The sequence below is a fragment of the Amblyomma maculatum genome, chromosome 10 (genome assembly GCF_055883805.1).
Source record: "Amblyomma maculatum isolate TAMU_Amacu chromosome 10, ASM5588380v1, whole genome shotgun sequence".
Taxonomy (NCBI): Eukaryota; Metazoa; Arthropoda; class Arachnida; order Ixodida; family Ixodidae; genus Amblyomma; species Amblyomma maculatum.
This window is the reverse complement of record NC_139353.1, coordinates 99,995,351-100,016,400: the sequence shown is the minus strand read 5'-3', so window position 1 is coordinate 100,016,400 and position 21,050 is coordinate 99,995,351. Positions and strand designations below refer to the sequence as shown.

The following is a 21,050-nucleotide window of genomic DNA, read 5'->3' as shown; positions in this document are numbered from 1 at the left end:
TTTTTGGGTTTTCTACCGGACGGGGGGGGGGGTGGAGGCGCTGCGGTAGCTCGAGGGAGCGGACGTGCTTCGCATGAGCTCCGCAAATTTCGACCAGCCAGGCCCGATCATCTCAACGGATCTCCAAAAACGGACCACTTGGACAGCAAATTCGAAGAGGTGGGCCCATTTTTGGGTTTTCTTCCGGACTTTGCGTTTGCCGAGCGGCGGGGTGCGAGCTAAGCCTCGTTAGCCCTAGCGCGACAACGGGCGTTCGAGGACTCCGGCCTCGTCACGAGCGACGACGGCGATGGAGACGGCCCTCTACCTCGACAACAGACCCAACACTGAGAGGGCATCAGAAGCATCACCAAAAGATTTCATGGAAACCCAGGAGATAGAAGAAGATTGCCACGTCAGCACTCGGCCAGCGGCTGAGGCGGGAAACGCGGCGATTTTCGCGCCAAACGAGGTCGCCATGTTGGGCTCGCAGGGCTCGCAGAGCGAAATCGAGCAGGAAGACGACCAAAATTGGGAATTAGCCAGATCGAAACGCAAGAGGAAACCCCGCAAGGAACGGAAAAACCCCGGAGATCTCCCGCCACCCGCCCAAGCGGAATTAGGCGCGAAAACGCCGGGGGGCGCCTCGACGGCAGCTGGAACGCCAGCTGCGCTGAAGCAAGACAAGAGGGAAGCGGCGCGCCGGCCAGGCCCAAGATTGCCGCCGCTCCCGAAAGACGACTTCAAGGTGATCCTGAGACCGAGGGGCCTCGTGATATGATCGCTACAAACCCATCAAGTCGCTTGAGCCGTTGTCGCAGCGACCGGTGCAAAGTGCAAGAGCGAAGACATAATTATAAGACTACGAAACGGTTCGAACATCATCATAGTCAGCACAGACGATGAAGGTACGGCCCAGAACGTAAGACGTATTACCCATCTTACGTTTGACAACAGAGCGTATGAAGTCAACGCCTACGTAGCAGCCCCAGAAGGCACTCAGAGGGGCGTGATCCACGGTATAGAACCGGGGACATCATCTGCCGAACTCAAAGCCAACCTGAGGGTGCGGACGCAGGGAGTCGAGATCCACAGCGCCCGGATGCTTGGAAAGTCAAGCTCAGCCGTCATCACGTTTGACGGACCCACCACACCAAGACAAGTACTATACTACGGAGGAGAGATGTGGTGCTACCCATACCGCCCGACGCGGCAGATTTGCTATATCTGCTGTCAACAAGGACACAAATCGGACGTCTGCCCCAACCCGGGAAGCAAGGCCTACAGACTCTGCGGAACGCAGAATCCAATGGAAGGACACTCGTGCACAACCAAGTGTCTGGTCTGCGGAGGCGATCACGCAGCCGGCACGAGGGAGTGCAAGCACCGGCTCAAGACGGCCGAAGAGCTGCGAGGAGGACCCACACGAGGCGGGCCCACACAGCGACAAAGCCGGAGGCGAAACCGAAAAGGAGGACGTGGACCAAGGTGGTTCAGCTCGGAGCGGACCGGGAGCCAGGCCCGGGATGAGGCGAGCCCGTCCAGAAGCCGGTCCTACCCACCCTTGGTAAAGCAAAGCGGAGACCCGGGACAACAAAAGCAACAACAGAAGAAAGGTGGAGTGAAGGTGAGCTGGGGAGCAGGCCCTCCCAAATCACTTTTTCCGCACTCGGGACAACAAAATCAAACAAACAATGAAAAGAAACTCGCTGAGGAGAATAGGGCACTTAAAAAGGAGCTCGAACTCTGCCGCGAGGAAACGCGGAAACTTAAAAAAAGAATATATGACCTCATAAAGGAAATGCAGCTCCAGAGACAGGGTTCGCCCCCGCGAATAATGAACCCGGCCCCGCAAGCGCCGGAACAGCCCTTGGAGCAGCACACACAACAACCACAAATCTTAGAGAGCAAATTGGAAAATTTTATGAGTATGATGCAAAACCAACTGATGCAATTGCAGCAGAAAGTAGCGATACAAGATCAAAATTTCCGAACATACGTTAAAAGCCAAAACACACAAAAGCCACAAACGACGACAGAGACAGGCTTTTTAATGAAAGAAGATTTGGGCAGAAAACCAAAGTGGAAAAAGCAGTGACGCAACATGGAAGGACAGAACCAATTAGATATATGGGAGTGGAACTGCGGGGGATACCGGCGCAAGCAGGGACTCCTCCAGCAGTTCATCAATACCATACACACACCTCCAGACATCATCATGCTACAGGAGACTAACACCACACCCACCCTGAAGGGATACACATGTCAGGAAAACGGACGCGTCGCTACCCTCATCAGCAATAAGCTGGTCACCATAGCACACAAAGAGATTGAGGGCACACAGATAGAACATATAATAACAGAAATTATACCCAAAAAGAAGCACAAGGCAAAGAGCACCTTCGTAGTCAACCTTTACAGCCCCCCAAAACAAAAGGGTGGCGATTTCAGCAAGCTTTTTTCGGAAGCAAATAAACTAGCCAAGACGAACACCTTAGTAATCGCGGGTGACTTCAACGCAAGAAGCGCGAGCTGGGGATACCAAAAAACAGAGAGAAAGGGGAAACAGATATGCGTGGCGGCGGAAAGCATAAACTGTGACCTCCTAACGGACGAAAATCAACCGACTAGGCGAGGTAACAGTGTGAGTCCAGATACCTGCCTTGACCTCACCTACATTAAAGGAACAAAGCAGGCCGATTGGGAAAATCTGCTGGAAGACCTAGGCAGTGACCACTACATACTAAGAACGACAATTGAAGCAGCCAACGTAAAGAGGAAGATCGGAACGGCCCACCTTACCAACTGGGACGCCTTCCGCAAGCACTGCGAACAACTAAAAGGGGAAATCACTTCCGTGGAGGAGTGGGGCCAACAACTGAAACAAATACAAGAACTCTATACGAAAGAAATAGAACAGAGCAAGTACCGGAGGTGGACAAGCGGCTGCTCGGGCTATGGGAGGCAAGACGCGGGCTCACCAAACGCTGGAAAAAGCAAAAGCTAAATAAAAAACTCAAAATGACGATCGCGGAAATCACGATAAAGGCAGAGGAGTACGCAACAAAACTGGCCAGGCAGAGACGGCAGCAGTTCAGCAGCTCACTGAACGGCACGCTCAGCACGGCCAACACGTGGCGCATACTAAAGGCCCTCATGGACCCAACCAAGACAAAAACAGAAAGTGGCAAGGCAATTCAGAAATTAGTCCACCAGCACGACGGAACAGACGAACTGCTAGAAGCAGTCCGCATCAAATGCTACGGAAAGGACAACCCCCAGGGCTACGACGGGGAGTACCAAGGGGCGGACAATCCTGCAATGGACAGGCCGATCACGAGAGAGGAAGTCCAGGCGGCGATAAGAGCGACAACACGAAACGCAGCAGCCGACGCAGACAAGATCAAGAACGCCTTGATTCGCAACCTCAGCGACGAGGCAATCGACCAGCTCACGGTATACCTCAACATGCTGTGGGCAGAGGGGATGGTCCCGAAGGAGTGGAAGCACGCTGTCGTGGTTATGATACCCAATCCCGGCAAGAAGCTTCAGATAGAGAGCCTGAGACCCATTTCCCTCACGTCGTGCCTTGGAAAATTGTACGAGAGAATCGTCACCAGGCGAATCCAACAATATCTAGAGGCCGAGGAGCAGTACCCGCACAGCATGTTCGGCTTCCGGGCGAACTTGTCAACGCAAGACGTCCTACTGCAGATCAAGGAAGAAATCATAGACAAGGCACCCAGAACTGGCGAAAACATTATCATGGCCCTGGACATCAAAGGGGCCTTCGACAATGTTAGCCACGAAGCCATCATGGAAGGCCTAAACAGCGCCACTTGCGGAAGGAGGACCCACGACTACGTAACATCCTTCCTATCAGAACGCACAGCGACAGTGGGGTTGGGAGACCTGCGAAGCGACACCTTCACCACCCCACGAAAGGGCACGCCGCAAGGATCCGTAATCTCACCAGTGCTCTTCAACATTGCGATGATCGGACTGGCTAGAAAACTCAGCAAGATCGATGGCATCCAGCACGCAATGTACGCCGACGACATTACGGTCTGGCCGAATCGAGGCTCGCTAGGACAAAAGTAAGAGAGACTGCAGGAAGCAGTAACATGTGTAGAAGAGTACGTGAGAGAAAGGGGCCTAGCCTGTGCCACGGAGAAGTCGGAACTTTTTAGGGTAGGGTCCAACCCCACCAAGGTGGACCTGACAGTAAGGTTAGAAGGCCAAAATATTCCGGAAAGGGACATGATACGCATCCTAGGCATGTGGATCCAAGGAAGCAGAAGATGTACACACACAATCAGTCTACTCAAGACGTCAACAGAACAAGTAAGCCGCATGATAAAGAGGGTATCGCAGAACAGAAGCGGGATGAAGGAAAGCGACACGGTCAAGCTCGTCAAAAGCCTGATAGTCAGCAGAGTCACGTACTCGTTGCCATACCACCGCATGACCACGAAAGACAAAGAACAGACGGAGGCGCTGCTAAGAATAGCGTACAAGACGGCACTCCACCTACCAAAAACACATCAAATGAAAAGCTGCTACAAATGGGCCTAAACAACACATTCGAAGAACTAACGGACGCCCAGCTAAGTGCGCAAATAGGCTCCAACAGACAGTCACCGGCCGCAAGCTCCTAGAGAGATTAGGACACGACGTAGAAGGGATCGTAGATAGAACAGCCACCATTCCAGACGAGGTCCGTCAAACACTGGATGTCAGCCCCCTGCCGAGAAACATGGATCCCAACCTCCACGCCGCTAGAAGGCAGGCCAGGGCAGACTATGTGCAGCGGAACCTAGCCACAATGGAAAATACGGTATACGCAAACGCGGCCCTATACCCATGGGACCGCAGGACCAGAAAGTTCAGAGTCGCGGCAGCAGTGGTAGACCACATGGGGGAACCAATCAGCAGTGCCACGTTAAGAAACTGTACGATAACGGAGGGGGAGGAGGCTGCCGTAGCTCTAGCGGCCGCCGAAGGTTACCGTAGGAACAAGTCTCTCATAATCCTAACAGACTCCAAAGCAGCATGCAGGAACTACACACGGGGCAAAATAAGCAAGGAAGCGCTGAGCATCCTCCTCGAAGCAAGGCTTCCAAATAAGACCTTAAGACACAGGATTTTCTGGATACCGGCACACATCGGGATAGAGGGTAACTCGAGGGTAGACAGCCTAGTTCGCGAGATACGAACCGAGCAGGGCAGTCAGAAGCCCTGGAAGACCCCATAACGGTGGAACCAACGTATACAGAAATACTAAACTGCCACAGAGGGCGGAGATTCAAATACCCACCACCCCACACATCATTAACACAGCACGAGGCGGTCTGCTGGCGGAGACTGCAAGCAGGGACATTCCACAATCTATACATACTACACAAGATGTTCCCTACACAATACAGGAACACATGTCCGTGGTGCGGGGCAACCCCCACACTATACCACATCACATGGGAATGGGAACGAAACAGAGCCTTCCACAAACTAAATAACCCGAGTGCGGAACAATGGGAGGGTCTGCTGACCAGCAGCGAGCTCACGGCCCAAAGGGCACTGGTGCGGCACGCCTGCAAGACTAAGCGGTGCCCTGGAATAGGGGCGCCGACATTGTGAAGAGGCCGAAGATATGAAGACATCGGCCCGCCGCTAAAACCAGAAACTTTTTAGAGCAATAAATGTTTTCTCTCTCTCTCTCTTGCGGCGGGGGCGCCAGCCACCGAATTTGCATCTGTTGTGGGCCGTCATTGCACCTGCCGCCATAGGTGGTGGACAACGGCTGTTGCGGAGCACGCCCTTCTCTCCCTCTTCTTTCTTCTCTGCTTTCTCTTCTGTCCGCACGAGGCAGCGAAGGTGTCTCAGCTCAGCTAGAGCGGGGAGTGTGTGGCAGATACTGCGCCTTACCTTTCTGTAAACCGATAATAATTATGTGTCGTACTGCAACGAGGCAAACGAATAGAGGCAAATGATAGGAGAGGAACGGTGGGCTTTCGCCATTCTCCTTTTAAGGGACATGAGAGGTGGTGAATGGTGGCAGTTCCTGGCCCTACAGGGCAGGGACGGTAGGTCAACGCCGCTTGCGGCGGGGGCTAGCCAGCCACCGAATTTTTTCTGTTGTAGGCCATCATTGCACCCGCCACTGCTTCGGTGGTGGACGACGGCTGTTGTTGCGGCGCGCGTCTTTCTCTCCCTTTTCTTTTTCCTTTCTTCTCTATTTTCTCTTTTGTTTGCACGAGGCAGCGGAGGTGCCCCGCTGGAGTTGTGTTGTGGTAAGACGTCCGACTACTGTGCCGGAGTAGCCGGGTTCGAACCCGACCTTGGCGGCTGCGTTTCGATGGAGGCGAAATGAAGAGGCGTCCGAGTGCTGTGCGATGTCAACGCACGTTATAGATCCCCAGGTGGTTAAAATTACTCCGTAGCCCTCCACTAGGGCTCCTCTTTCTCTCTTTCCCCTTTCTTTGTAGATTAGCCAAATAGTATTGTGCGATGTCAGAGCACGTTAAAGATCCCCAGGTGGTCGAAATTACTCCGTAGCCCTCCACTACGGCTCCTCTTTCCACTTTCACTCCCATCTTCCTTCCTTCCCTTACGGCGCGGTTGCGGTGTCCACAGAAATCAAGTGAGACAATTACCGCGCCTTTCCCTTCCTTAAATAAATCAGTATGTCAGAATCAGCCTGTTTACAATTCACACAAGATTCAAACACCGTGATTAAAACCTTTCTGAAATGGCCGTCGGCCCACATTCATTGCCATCTGTCTGATGTCCAGGGCTGACGTCAGCATAATTTCCTGCTCAATTTTATTTTTCGTTCCGGATGCTTCAGCTAGAATACCCGAGCCTGATGCTGAAGTGCAAACTTTTCTTGCCATTTTGAGCGTGTTTTCCTTTTCGCTTCTTTGTTGTTGCGACGGGTGCGTGCCGCTACAACCCAACGTGACATTTAGAAGTTCATTATAATACTTTTACATAGCAGTTTTTAAAACGGTGCTTTAAAAAGCCAGCCCAACAGGTCCCTGCCATTGACCCTCCCGCCATAGTGGACCGGAGCTTAGCAGGGGGGCGCTGCAGGCGCCAGTGGAAAGCGCCCTTTTCGGCGGTGTACCGATAACTGGCCGGGCAGGTCGGTTCCCTTTTAAATTAAACAGCTGCGCGAGTGGCTTATAAAAGGGGTCAGTTCTGCACGTGTTGGGTTGCTGCAGATCTGTTTGTGCAGCCACGTGCTTCCTCCTTGATCCTCGAACGCTTACGCATGCGCATTCTTCAGAGAATTATAAACAATTTTCAGCGCAAACGTGAACAAAAACAAAAAAAAAACCAGTGGATCATGTCCCCTTCGGGAGGCAAATTGACGAAAACGCCATTGACGAAAACGCCAGCCGAAGCAGCGACTGTATCGCAGCTTCGGCTGTTGAAACCAAAACCGCTCATAGGCGAAAGCCACGTGGTGATCCAACTACGATAATATAGGAGGTTATGCACGTACCTTAATTTTATAGGGCGGAACTGTAGACAGGTGTCGCGGCGTCAGCGGACGTTTTCTGTCAGCGGCGGCGGCATCAGTGACGTGGAAACCGGAACCAGAAACTTTAAAAGATGGTTCACTACATCTTTAAACAGCAGCTGCATCACTTTTCAAGAATTCCGCGATATTCAAGGATTCGAGTCAATATAGGCTCTGGGCAATGCACGCAAAGTGTTTTTGCGCTAGCGTTCAAACTGATGGCGTAATCTACGATTAAAACTTGAACTTCTCCTCATAGCACTAAAGTTATGTGGTGACGCTCGTTTATGACGTCACGCACGGTAATATTTTTTATAGTTGTTGCCTTCGTCCACATCCTGCTGTGCCTTTTCTGATGGTGTTAATTTACATTTATAGGGCTTTGCTTTCAGGAGTTTTGTTTTCAATTTTTCAAACCAAATGTGTTTATGCAGGAAACGTACTGGCACCCTCAATGACGTCATCATGCGACCCCCACCCGTCGCAGTGCAGCGCAGAGAAGCCGGACAGCCGCCGGGGTTTTAATCGCCAATTGCGCCATTGTTTCAACAGCTAGCGTCAAGATATTTCGCATGCTTAAACTGCAAGTTATAATCATTCGACCGCTGGAAACTCACAGAAATCTAAAACCCATCTTCCCTTTAAGCAGGTAGTGAACCATTTGTTAAGTGTAACATTTCTAACGTTTGTAAATGTTAGAATTTTGGGCTTCTTTAATGACACTTCAGGTTATTGGGGTTATATAGGGCTGAAAGTGGAAGCGAAATGCAGAACTTCCAACTTTTAGTAGTTACGTCATCCTTTCAAGTGTCGATCAATCAGTATAAAATAAGCCAAACATTTTAGACCGGACAATAAGTTATATTTTATTGCGCACTATGCCTAAAATTTAAAACATCCTCGCAACCAGTGCAGTTACATTTTTATTGAACACAATTAGGTGGGTTGGATTCTTGGCCACACTCACTGCCTTTCAATAGAAACGAAAAGCAAAGCGGTTGCTTATGTTTGAGAGCAAATTAGGCTATGGGCGAAGTCATTTGGAAAGCTTCCGGACCATTTTGATCACCAGGATTTATGCATCAATTCAAATGCGGCTACCATGGCTATGATCAAACCAGGATACCCTGTCTCAGTAGTTAAGCAACTTGACCACTGACACACTCAGTTCAGTTCAGTTGTTCAGTCGTGTCCGAATCTTCGTGACCCTATGGACCATGTCACGCCACGCTTTCCAGTCTCTCACTATCTTCCTAACATCACATCTCTTCATCTGCAGCGCCTCGAGGATGCCATCTAACCATCGCGTTCGCTGCCTATCCCTTCTCCGGCGACCCTCAACCTTTCCAACATCAAATCTTTCTCCAGCGACTCCTCTCTTCTCATCAGATGACCAAAGTAGCTGAGCTTTAACTTTAGAATTTGACCCTCCAATGAGCAGTCACGGTTTATGGTCGACAATATCGACTGATTTGATCTTCTGGCAGTCCAAGGAACTCTCAAGAGTCTCCGCCAGCACCACAATTCAAACGCGCCAATTCTTCGGCGGTCAGCCTTCTTCACAGTCCAACTCTCCATACATCCATACTTCACTACTGGAAAGACCATAGCAGGAGTTATACGGATCTTGGTAGGCAGACTAATGTCTCTGCTCTTTACTAGGCGGTCAAGGCTAACCATGGCTCTCTTTCCCAGAAGCAGGCGTCTCCTAATTTCATGGCTGCAGTCTCCTTCCGGGGTAATCTTGGAGCCCAAGAAGAGAAAATCTCTCACAGCTTCCACTTCTTGTCCCTTGACGCTCCAGAACGTTATAGGGCAATATGCCATAATCTTTGTCTTTTTAATGTTCAGTTTAAGCCCAAACTTCTCACTCTCTTCATGTACGCGCATCAGAAGTCTCTTGAGTTCCACTTCACTTTCTGCCATTAAAGTGGTATCATCCGCATATCTAAGGTTGTTGATACGTTTTCCAGCAATCTTCACTCCAGCTGAAGACTCGTCCAGACCGGCCTTCCTCATGATGCATTCTGCATATAGGTTAAATAGGCAGAGCGACAGTATGCAGCCTTGCCTCACTCCTTTCTCAATCGGAAACCAATCAGTGAGACCATGCCCAGTTCTGACTGTGGCCTCTTGCCCTTCATACAGATTCCTGAGGAGACAGATGAGGTGAATTGGAACTCCCATCTCTTGGAGAGCTTGCCACAATTTGCTGTCATCTATGCAGTCAAATGGTTTCGCATAATCAATAAAGCAGAAGTTGATGGGTTTCTGGAACTCTCTTGCTTTTTCCATGATCCAACGAAGGTTAGCAATTTGGTCTTTAGTTCCTCTGCCCTTTCGAAACCTAGCTTCCACGTCTGGAATCTTCCGATCCAAATACTGCTGCAGCCTACCTTGGATGATTTATTATTATTATTATTATTAATTGGTTCACAGGAAGGGAAAGGCGCAGTAACTGTCACACTTGCTCTGTGGACACCCGAACCGCGCCGTAAGGGAAGGGAGGAGGGTGGGAGGATTTTCAACATCACCTTGCTAGCATGCGAAATAAGTGCGATCGTGCGGTAGTTGCAACAATCTTTGGCACTGCCTTTCTTTGGAATGGGGATGTAAACTGACCTCCTCCGATCTTGTGGCAGGGTTGTCCAAATCTTCTGACATAATGTATGCAGAATGTTAACAGCGTCATTGTTGAGGTCTTGAAGCAACTGAGCTGGAATGCCATCAATTCCGCTAGCTTTGTTCTTAGCAAGGCTGGCTAAGGCCCATTCAACTTCACTTTTCGGGATGCCCGGCTCGAGATCAGTAATCACAACCATCTTATGTTGGGTTGGCACATCCGGGTCCTTCTTGTACAGCTCTTCTCTTTATTCCTGCCACCTCTTCTTTATCTCTGAGGCTTCAGTGAGGTCCTTGCCTCGTTTGTCCTTTATCACGCCCAGCTTAGCACAGAAGCTTCCTTTGATATCTTTGATTGTCTTATACAGAGCTATTGTGTTCCTTAATAGGCTGTTGTCCTCAACTGCTTGGCACTGTATGTTCAGGAAGGCATTCTTATTTCTCCTTGATATCGTCTGAAAATCCACATTGAGAACCGTCTATCTTTTTCTTTCCCCCATACCTTTTGGCATCCTCCTTTCCTCAGCTATTCGCAAAGCCTCTTCAGATAACCAGTTTGCTTTCTTGCATTTCTTTTGCTTTGGAACTACTTTAGTAGCAACTTCTTGTGTTATATCACGAACATCAGTCCACATCCCTTCAGGCTCTCCGTCTTCTAGATCTAATTCTTGAAATCGATTCCTCCACAGCATATTCTGATGGAATTTGATCCAGATCATACCTGAAAGGCCTTCTAGTTATCGGCGTTTTCCTCAATCGAAGCTTAATTCTGGCAACAAGAACCTGATGATCGGTCCCACAATCGGCCCCTAGCCTTGTTTTTGATGTTTGTATAGCGTTTCTCCATCTCTGCCGGCTAAGAATATAATCGATCTGATTCCTGTACAGAGCGTCAGGTGAAGTCCATGTGTACAGGCGCCTCTTGTGCGGTTGAAAATGAGTATTCGCTATGGTCAGGTTGTTTTCGTGACAAACCTCCACTAGCCTCTGCCCAGCTTCATTTGGCTCTCCAAGACCGAACTTGCCTGTAATTCCAGATATTTCTTCACTTTCGCCCTAGCATTCCAGTCTCCAAAGAGAAAAACGACGTCTGATGATGGAGTGTGGTCTAAAAGGCATTGCAGGTCCGCATAAAATCTCTCAACGTCAGCTTCTTCAGCAGTAGTGGTTGGTGCATAGACTTGGATAACTGTTATGTTTAAAGGGTGACCTTGGATCCGTAGTGAAATCATTCGGTCGTTTTTGGGGTTGTACCCTAGCACTGCTTTGCCCATTCTTCTGTTTACTATGAGAGCGACCCCATTCCTTCTCTTGGATTCGTGCCCACAATAAAAGACATAATGGTCGCGGAGTTAAATTCTCCCATTCCGGTTCACTTGAGCTCGCTGATACCCAAGATATCAATGTTCAATCTGCCCATTGCTCGCTTGACGACATCCAGTTTACCTTGCGTCATAGATTTTACATTCCATGTTGCTATGTGATATATCTCCTTCCAACATCGGACTTTCCGGTCGCTTCCCGACACATCCACAACTGAGCGTCCTTTTGGCTTTAGCCCAGCCGCTTCATTCGTCCTGGGGCTACTAGGAATCGCCCTTTGTTCATCCCCAGTAACATGCCTTCCAACCTGGGGGGCTCATCTTCCGGCGCCATATCATTAATGCTATTGTGACTGGCCATGGAGGTTTCTTGGCAAGGAAATACTGAAGTGGGTTGCCATTACCTTCTCCAGTGAATCACATTTTGTCAGAACTCTCTGCCGTGACCTATCTATCTTGGGTGGCCCTACACAGCAGAGCTTACTTCATCGAGTTTCGCAAGCCCCTCAGCCATGACAAGGCAGTGATCCATGAAGGGGACTGAGCCCCTGCGGCGGGGCAAAAGTAAATAGGCCAATAAATTGTTACTTTATTCTCAGTGCACACCACAGCTTTATTTCATCCATCTGACGCCGTAAGGGTACTTCACTCGGCAAAGTGAATCGAAACTCTGCAAATCAGAACTCTGTAAATTGGCCCGCCGCTTTAAACCCAGTCCTGGCCCAGGCTTTTGGGCCATCCAGATCCCGTTCAATTCTCCAGGCACTGCTACGCTAGGTTTAAAGCTTGAAAACTTGCTGCGCACAAAAACATTGTCTAAGATGACTGTGCCATTTAAGGGCGACTCCGGCGGTTTTCCGACCGTGCTTGGCTGATTTATATTTCCGAATACTTAATCATTCCAGTACGCAATTTTATTTATCATAACACGCAAAAAATAAATTTAAATAAGCAAAAACGTGAATTAAAATTTCAACTCCCGCGCGGGGCCCGGAGATCCCTACTTTGCTTACGCCACAGGCATGCATCTGAGCTGCACGCACGTGCTGTCACCCTGTCGATGTGTGGGGATGTCACTCGCGCTGTCACGGCACTATGTGTAGAACATATTATTTGATGTCGGTGAGTCATCCTCGATTAGATTGGGCAGGGAAAGTCAGGACTCGTCATGCAGTTGCAATTGAACAAAAAAAAAAAAGACATAAGCTTGCAGTACTCGGCATGCACACCCGCAATGAGGGAAGAATGAGCGAGCGATATCGAATGCGTCTAAATTACACCTGTGTGAAGCATTTGCTGTATTATTTAAGCCATTTGTGAACTCACACACCCGACGGATGTGGATGGCATATATATATGAGGGCAACCGATTGTTATACTATACTGTTAGTCCATTTGTTCCCATGCGTGCCTCGATACCGACTCAAAAGCGCGCCACTTCGTGAGGGAAAAGATTGTCCCACACTCGCAATGCCCTTACTACACAGAAAATGTAATGCCTTTCTCATCGAATGACCTTTCTAACCAACCAAGTAAATGATGTGCCCGCGTAACTGCCTCTCTCTGAACCCAACTGCCTTACAGCAAAAGAAACGCGCAATTTAAACGACGGGCTAGCAGCGGATCGAGCAGTAGTACAAAATCTGTTGAGCTGGTCCCACCGGCAGCTGCTGGCTGCGAGCAGAGATATGCTTGTATCGCAGTTATCACTCCTACCAGAAACTTGCTGCAGGTCTGCGATCCTCCGTAAGGATTATTTTTTATATTCCTTTATCCAATCGCGTATTACATAAGATTTCAAGAGATTTTGGCATGCTTTAATGACAGTGACGTGAAGAATCCGCCGTGTCGGCACAGACTGTGGCAGGCAGGTGGTTTAGGTTGCGTCGCGGGCGGTATCATAGTCGGCACAACATCCGATTTCGACCATCGCTTGATGCTCGAGAGGTAAAATTTTTCTGTCACAGGCATCGTGTGTATTAGTATCAGTACCGTGCGACATGTTTATTTATTTATTTATTTATTTATTTTCGATACCCTCAAGCGCCGAGGCATTACAGAGGGGAGTGGGCAAGCAAACAACGCAAGAAAAAAAATTATTTTTTGTTAAAGGCGGCACAACAACGTAGTTAAAATGTAGCAACACACAGTATTCGAAAAAGTACAGAAACAACAACTGTAACAAATGCAACGCAAGAAACTGAACAAACATAGCAGAAAAAAAAAGTAATAAAAAACGAAGAAAATAACAAAGCAACAAAGAAACTAACTATTCGCATCAGATAAAAGCATTGTCATCAGAGACTGACGATAAGCAGTATAATCCTGTATACAAGCCACGGCAGCGGGAAGGTGGTTCCACTCTTTCGATGTGCGAGGAATGAAAGAGTGCAAAAAAGTGTCAGTACGGCAAAAAATAGATCCAGTCTTATGTTGATGGTCGACACGAGAAGAGCGATAGGGGGGTGTAGTGATAAAACGAGAGTGCAGTAACTGGTGATGATAAATTTTATGAAAAAAGCATAGGCGTAAAAATTTTCTACGTTGTGCGAGAGACGGTAAGAAAAGGTTAGATTTCATAGCTGTGACACTCGCGGTCCGGTTAAAATTAGAAAGTATAAAACGAACTGCATTATTCTGAACAAGTTCCAGTGAAGTACAAAGCGAGACATGATGAGGGTCCCAAAGGGGGGCGGCATATTCTAATTTAGGAAGAACAAGTGTTTTATAAAGAAGTAATTTTAAGGAGACAGGTGCTTTGATGAAGTTACGACGTAAATACCCTAGCATGCGGTTAGCGCTGCTAATAATTAGTTCGATATGCGGTTTCCAGGATAATGACGAACTGATGATAACACCCAAGTACCGGTATGACGTTACAGGTGCAATCTGAATATTATCCAAAGCGTAAGCGGAGGTAGTAGTATTTTGTCTGGAAACTCTCATTAAAGCACACTTGCGAGGGTTTAGTTGCATTTGCCATTTTTTACACCAAAGAGAAATGTTATCGAGATCAGTCTGAAGGTAGTGTTTGTCGTCTTCGGTGCAAATTTCACGATATAAAACACAGTCATCTGCGTATAAGTGTATGTTAGAAGAAACGCAATTAGGCAAGTCATTGATGTATATCAAAAAAAGAAGTGGGCCTAGTACAGAACCTTGGGGGACACCTGATGTTACTTCAGTTAAGGGGGAATCGTAGTCATTAAGCGTTACATATTGTGAACGATTAGCAAGAAAACATTCAAGCCAGGCTAAAACATTATGATCTAGGTTTAGAGCAGAAAGCTTAAGCATGAGTAGTTTGTGGTTCACCTTATCAAATGCCTTTGAAAAATCTAGAAATATGCAGTCGGCCTGTGAATTTTTATCGATAATTACATGCAGGGAATGTGAGAAGAGAAGGAGTTGCGTTTCACAAGAATAAGTTCGCCGGAAACCATGCTGGGCCGAAGTAAAAAATGAGTTTGATTCCAGGAAGTTGAATATGTTAGAATAGAGAATATGTTCCATTAGTTTGCAGGGAATGCTTGTTAGTGAAATGGATCTGTAGTTCAAAGGTGAATATTTGTTACCTGATTTGTGTAAGGGAACCACCTTCCCTATTTTCCAGTCCGAGGGCAGCTTTTCATTCTGCAATGACTGCTGAAAAATTTTTTGCTAAATAAAGGGATGAGTATATCTTAGTTTGTTTCAAGAACTTTGAATTAATGGCGTCGACACCACACGATGAAGAAATTTTTAATGAATCTATTATTTTCCCAATACCACCAGGATCAATTATAATAGGAAACATACAGCAAAAGTTATTGCGCGGCACAGTGCATGTCGTATTCATATTAGACGGGATAAAACTGAGTGAAAATACTTTGTTAAGCACAACGGGGCATTCTGCTGGGTGGAGAGGCTCACCAGAGTCGTCCTGAAGTGAAATCGCATTATTTTTAGAAGGGTTGACAACATTCCAGAATTTCTTTGGGTTACTTGATAGCATGTTTGGCAAAGTGGTATTAAAAAAGTAAATTTTTGTGTCATGTACAGCTTTCGTGTAATCGGCTTCTGCTGCAAAATAGGCTTCCCAGCGGTCACTTCGGTTACTTGCTTTTGCGGAACGAAAAAGGCGTTTCTTTTTATTCAAGAGACGTTTAAGTGTTTGGTTAAACCATGGAGTATTAGTATTAGATGAGATGCGTCGAACAGGCACATGTTCCTCGGTGAGTTCCTGCACTTTTATCTTGAATAATTCCCAGTTATCCTGTACGCTACGTAGTTCGAAGCCTTCCAGATATGTGTCTAAATACCTGCCTAGTTTTTGTTGATAACATTGAAGTTTGCTTTACTAAAGTCACGAATGACTTTCTGGCGCGAAACGGCCCGTGGAGATGAAACTGTTATCTCGAAGTGCAGCATGGAATGATCACTTATACCTGGAAGACATATAATGGGAGATACAAGTTCCGGATGGGTCGTTAGGATAAAATCTAGCGTGTTAGCCGAATCTGCTGTTTGTCTGGTTGGTGAAGTGACAAGTTGAGTTAAGTGAAAGCACGCACATAGATCTAAAAATTGCTGGCAAATTGATGAAGCTGGTTTTACAACAGGAATAGGGCCAGACCATGTAATATTAGGGAGATTAAAGTCACCTACTAGGAAACCGGATGCGATGGGAAAAGACAAACAATGTTATTCAGGGCGTCATGCAAACTGTCAAAGAACGCAGCTGCAGAATTTGGGGGGCGGTAGCAAACACCCAACACGATTCTCGTATGACCCAGCGTGACGCAGACCCATACCATTTCCAAATTGGAAACATGCGATATCAGGAAAGAGTGGATGTTTTGTGATATCGCAATCAGCGTTCCACCACCGTATCTGCCTTCTCTATCGGAACGGTAAATATCGTATGTTTTGGGATCATAAAAAATTTCGCTGCTTTCAATTTTTGCGTTCAACCAGGTCTCCGTTAGAATGATTAGGTCTGCGTTAGTGGCACCTATAAGAGCATTAAGTCGATCGCGTTTGTTCACTACACTTCTTATGTTAGTAAAAAGCACCTGAACGTGGTTCTCGCTAACAATTAACTTTGATTGTTAGGATGAAGATTGCTGACAGGGCGCGCCAGACGTCGTCGCATGGTTGGCATGCGATCGAGTATTCGAAGCCGGTCCACTGCTTATGTTAGCTTTTCTTTTGTCTGGGCGGGGCGAAATTCTTTGCTTTAATTCCTGCACACTGTCATTTGAGCTGTCATAAAAATAAATCTTTTTATTCACGTGCAGTTTATCATAGCGGAGGTGAAAAATGGGCGATTCTGGTAACGATTTAGCAAATTCGATCAACTTCTTCCGCGTATGCCTTGTTGCTGGTGAGAAGTCTTCAACGACCGATATATCCTGTTCCTTTAACTTTGATTTTTGCAGAAGGACACTCTCTTTCACCTTAACATGGGAAAACCTGACTATTAAAGGTCTCTGAGCATATATACGTTCTTAGATTGGGATCATGCAGTTGGAGCGCCGGATCGCAAGATTCAATATGTCGCGAACCTCCTGGCCCCTGGGAAATGGGTGGTAATTGACTGCGCTGTTTTTCTTTGAATAATTCGTGTATCTAACATCACAACACGCCCAAGTAGCACCGTTCATTGAAAGAATATTATAAAATTGTTATGCAAGTTGCCTGAAAATTGCCTAACATTCTGTCACATATTTTTAACATTAGTAGAGCATTCAAAAGAAACATTATACTAATATTGGCATTTGAATGTTGTAAGAATTGGTATATAATGTTTCATGCTGCATTGGAAACATTATCTTCACGGTGCAAACAAATCTATTACAGTATTTTGTCTTCTAAACGTTAAAATAATATTTGGATCATAACTATAAAGCAACATAGCATATGTATATTTCATAAGTCCCAGCAATTTTGTCCTTTTCTTTCAGTAACCAGGGTTTTTCAATAACACTTCTTTGCAACTACAGCTTTGAAATGATTCCCGCTGTAGAATGCAAGCATAGCCTTAGAAAGTTTTGATTATTATATCTATTCGCCTCTATGGCTCGTTGCCCACCCGTCGGTGATGGATATAAAAGCTTGACTACAATATTTGTTCAGAGGTGATGTGGTAGGAATAGTACTGTGTTGTGGCCTTTGCAAAGCGTGGAAGCTGTAAACCATCGCGAGCGGTGGGCCTACATGCTCGTGCAAGGTTGCTCTGCATTTTCACGAATGTTACATTTACGTTGTACACATGTTAGATTTATATTGTTTACCCAACAAACAAACAAACCATTATACCAACCTTAATATTGTTACGCCGCGTAGCGGCGCACTGAAAAGCAGCAGAAGAAGAAGAAGCGGAGGAAGCGAGGCGCGCGCAGACTAATACGGGTTTTTTGAGCCGTGTGCGTCCGTCCTTCATACGAAGTTCATCTGTATTATAACCATTTCACCCGTTACATTTGGTGCTAGGCGCTGGGTAAAAAACGTTCGAGATCCGCCAGTACCTCGTCGCAGCCGTCGTGTAGCAGGTTTGTCACCTTTATCTTCTCAACAGTACCTTTCAATGGCTACCACCCGCACGACGCAGACTCATGAACAGCGATTTGATGAGACGACGGCCTTTCCCCACCAGCGCGAGAGCCGCGTACGTCCCACGGTGAGCCCGAAGATGACGTTGAATAATGGCTCCCACATTACGAAAGATGCAGCAAGTACAACCGCTGGAACTCGATCGCATGTCTGTACAATGTTGTTTTCTTCCTCGCTGGCACGGCTCGGACTTGGTTTGATAACCACGAAGAAATCCTAACGACCTGGGAGCGATTCGTTGAAGAAATTACGAAGTCCTTTGGGGATACCATTGCGTAGAAGGAACGCGCTGTGCATCAGCTTGCCTAGAGAGCCCAGCTGCCCGGTGAGACGTGCACACGTTACATCGAGGAAATATTGAAACTTTGTCGCATTGTAAACCGGCAGATGTCAGAAGACAGGGTAGGGCACCGTCTAAAGGGGATTGCTGAGGATGTGTACAACTTCCTTATTTCGCGGGACACCCTTGCCACAGTAGCAGATGTCATCAAGCAGTGCCGGGCATTTGAGGCAGTAAATGCACTTCGGATAGGGCCCAAATTTGGCCTTCTTTCTAATGTGATAACTGTTGCCGGTATCGACATTCTGGAGGCTGAATACATCGCTTCTATGGTTAGGAGGATAGGAGGATATATGCGAGGAGCTGGATATTCAGCGGCAACGTATAAATTTCGATGTGCCTTACCACCCGACATCGATGTCCGTATCATCATGGGAACAACGCACGACATGGGCTGCACAAAATAACAGCGAACCATCTTACAACAACGGCGTGGAGCGGACCCTGCAACCAACATCGCACCCTTATTTCCAGCAGCGTCCAGTCCATCCGGATGAAGTGCTTCGTGGTGCTCCTCGTCGCGCTTCTGTCGCCCCATCTCGGCCTCCAAGGGATCCTGAAGTGAACTACCAGAGCCGCCAGCCACCCGTATCTTACGGCTGTGGGGACAGCGGACATATCTTCCGCTTTTGCCCGCGTCGTCAAATAACGTGACCCGCTGTCCAACGAGCACCGCGCTCCACGAATGGTGCCCAGTGGGAGCAGCAGCCACCCGTTACCTTCTATCGGCCCTCTTCGCCTCAACGCCACGCACGGAATGACTCCCCTGTGTCCTATCGCAGCATCACTCCCCCACCGCAGTGACCACCCCGTTCGCCATCCCCACGTCGCCGCTTTGTTTCTCTATCGCTGGTAAACTAGGTGGAGTATCAAGTGTATAAACAAATGTGTATGCACAGGCTACTTTGCTTGCAAGGCCACTCAGACTAGCGGCAAAATTTAGAACAAATTGTATGCTTATATAAAAAAAGCCATCGTACTTTTTTATGTATATCCTCGCAACATATACGTGCGAGAAAAGCTTCTGGTGCTACCTCATCGTGTTCATCTACTTCACACATCGTTAAAAATCCTAGTTCACTGGCCAGCTTCTTGGTAACTAAATAGGTTAAACAACATGACGGGAACAGGAAAAGAGGACGACACAACTAGCGCGGTTGTCCCGTCTTCTTCTCCTTTGTTCCCGTCACGTTGTTTGCGCTGTCAACCTATAATTGAACATCAACAAATCCAATCTGCTGCCCCTTGCAGGAAATTCAACGGCAGCTGGTAGGGCATTATGCTTCAGCATCTGGACTTTTTAACCTCAGCGCCGCTTCCATTCCAGAGGAAGCGAGTGCATTTCCACTCCTCGCTGCTGCCTTTGCCTGAAGCGAGCGCAACAAATAAAATTAGAGGGTCTCTTAGATGTCTCTTAAGCGGAGGAAGGCGAAAGCCTACCCTTCTCCTTTCGTTTGTCTCTCATCGTTTGCCACAGTTGCAGTCATATCAAGTCGTCGTTTGATATATTGGTCGATGATGAGTCTACCTGCGCAGTAATTGTAGTCCTTACCACTCATAACTAAGCAGGTTACTCATTTAGAATCAATAGTGGTCATTACAAGGCGTCGTTTGACATATTGGTCATTTCGTAGTCATTAGCAGTAATGGTGAGTCATGCCTAGCTTTATAGTCGTTAACACACACCGCTAAGCATTTTTACTCATTTCTAATCAATTGCGGTCATTACATGTCGTAGTTTGACATACTGGCCATTATAAATCATTTAATCATTATTAATCATTATTAGTGATAGCATTAGTCATTACCTCCATCAATGTCTATTTATAACTTTTATTGATTACCTATCACCATCATTTTCATTCTTAATCTCCCTCCTTGCATGTCCGCTTTTTGCGACTGACACACCAGCGCACAGATGCGACACACAGGTTACAGGCACAGCTTCTGCTCACAGATTTTCACTCCACGAGCCTAGAACGGCTTTCGCCTTAAAAAAAAAAACAAACGCGTCCCGTCTCAACGTTAGCGTGCTTGCACACGCGCACACAAAAAAGTTTGCGTTGACCACGCATACGCGAGGCGAACGCTTCCAGAAAGGAAGCAAACCGCACGCTCAGAGACGGCGACCCCGGCGGCGACGTGTCCCCGAACAGTGGCGCCCTCAGCAGAAATAGCGAGCGCAACTGTAAACTACCCAATAACGCGCTTGCCCATTGACGGCGGAGCGACGCAGCAGGCCGCACCCAGTGCGCTTCCATCGAGCGGCCATGCTACGGTATGTCGTGCTATTTACGTGTGGTGCCGCCCACTTCCGACCCCGCTCCAGGAGCATCGTGCACGTCAGGATAAGCTGCCCTACACCGAACAAGCCGCGCCCAGTAGGGCTGCTGCATTATCGCCGTCATCTCTTCGACGCTCCAGCACAACTGTGATGTCATCAAGCACAGTATTGCCCCTTGAAGATGTCTTGTCTAGCAGCACGAGTCGCGAGTCAAAAAGCGCTATCATTAAAATCGCTTCGCAAGAAAAACTACGCTCCTCAACAGTGCTCTTTGGCGTATGTTATCTTCACGTTGAGAACAACTTGTGACACAAATTTCATTGATATCCGTGAGCACCGAAATATGACCGGAGTTTCCATTTAAGGGAAAGAGAGGTGGTCCAT

The 21,050-nt window shown here is 47.6% G+C and overlaps 1 protein-coding gene across 1 annotated transcript; it reads left to right on the top strand.

The window, feature by feature from the left end:
- Window positions 1-289: 289 nt before the first annotated feature.
- Window positions 290-8,029, top strand: LOC146177112 (uncharacterized). The gene is given in 3 exon segments (XM_084581469.1): window positions 290-1,546; window positions 3,028-3,275; window positions 7,939-8,029. Coding segments are annotated over 3 exon segments (1,596 nt in total).
- Window positions 8,030-21,050: the final 13,021 nt, after the last annotated feature.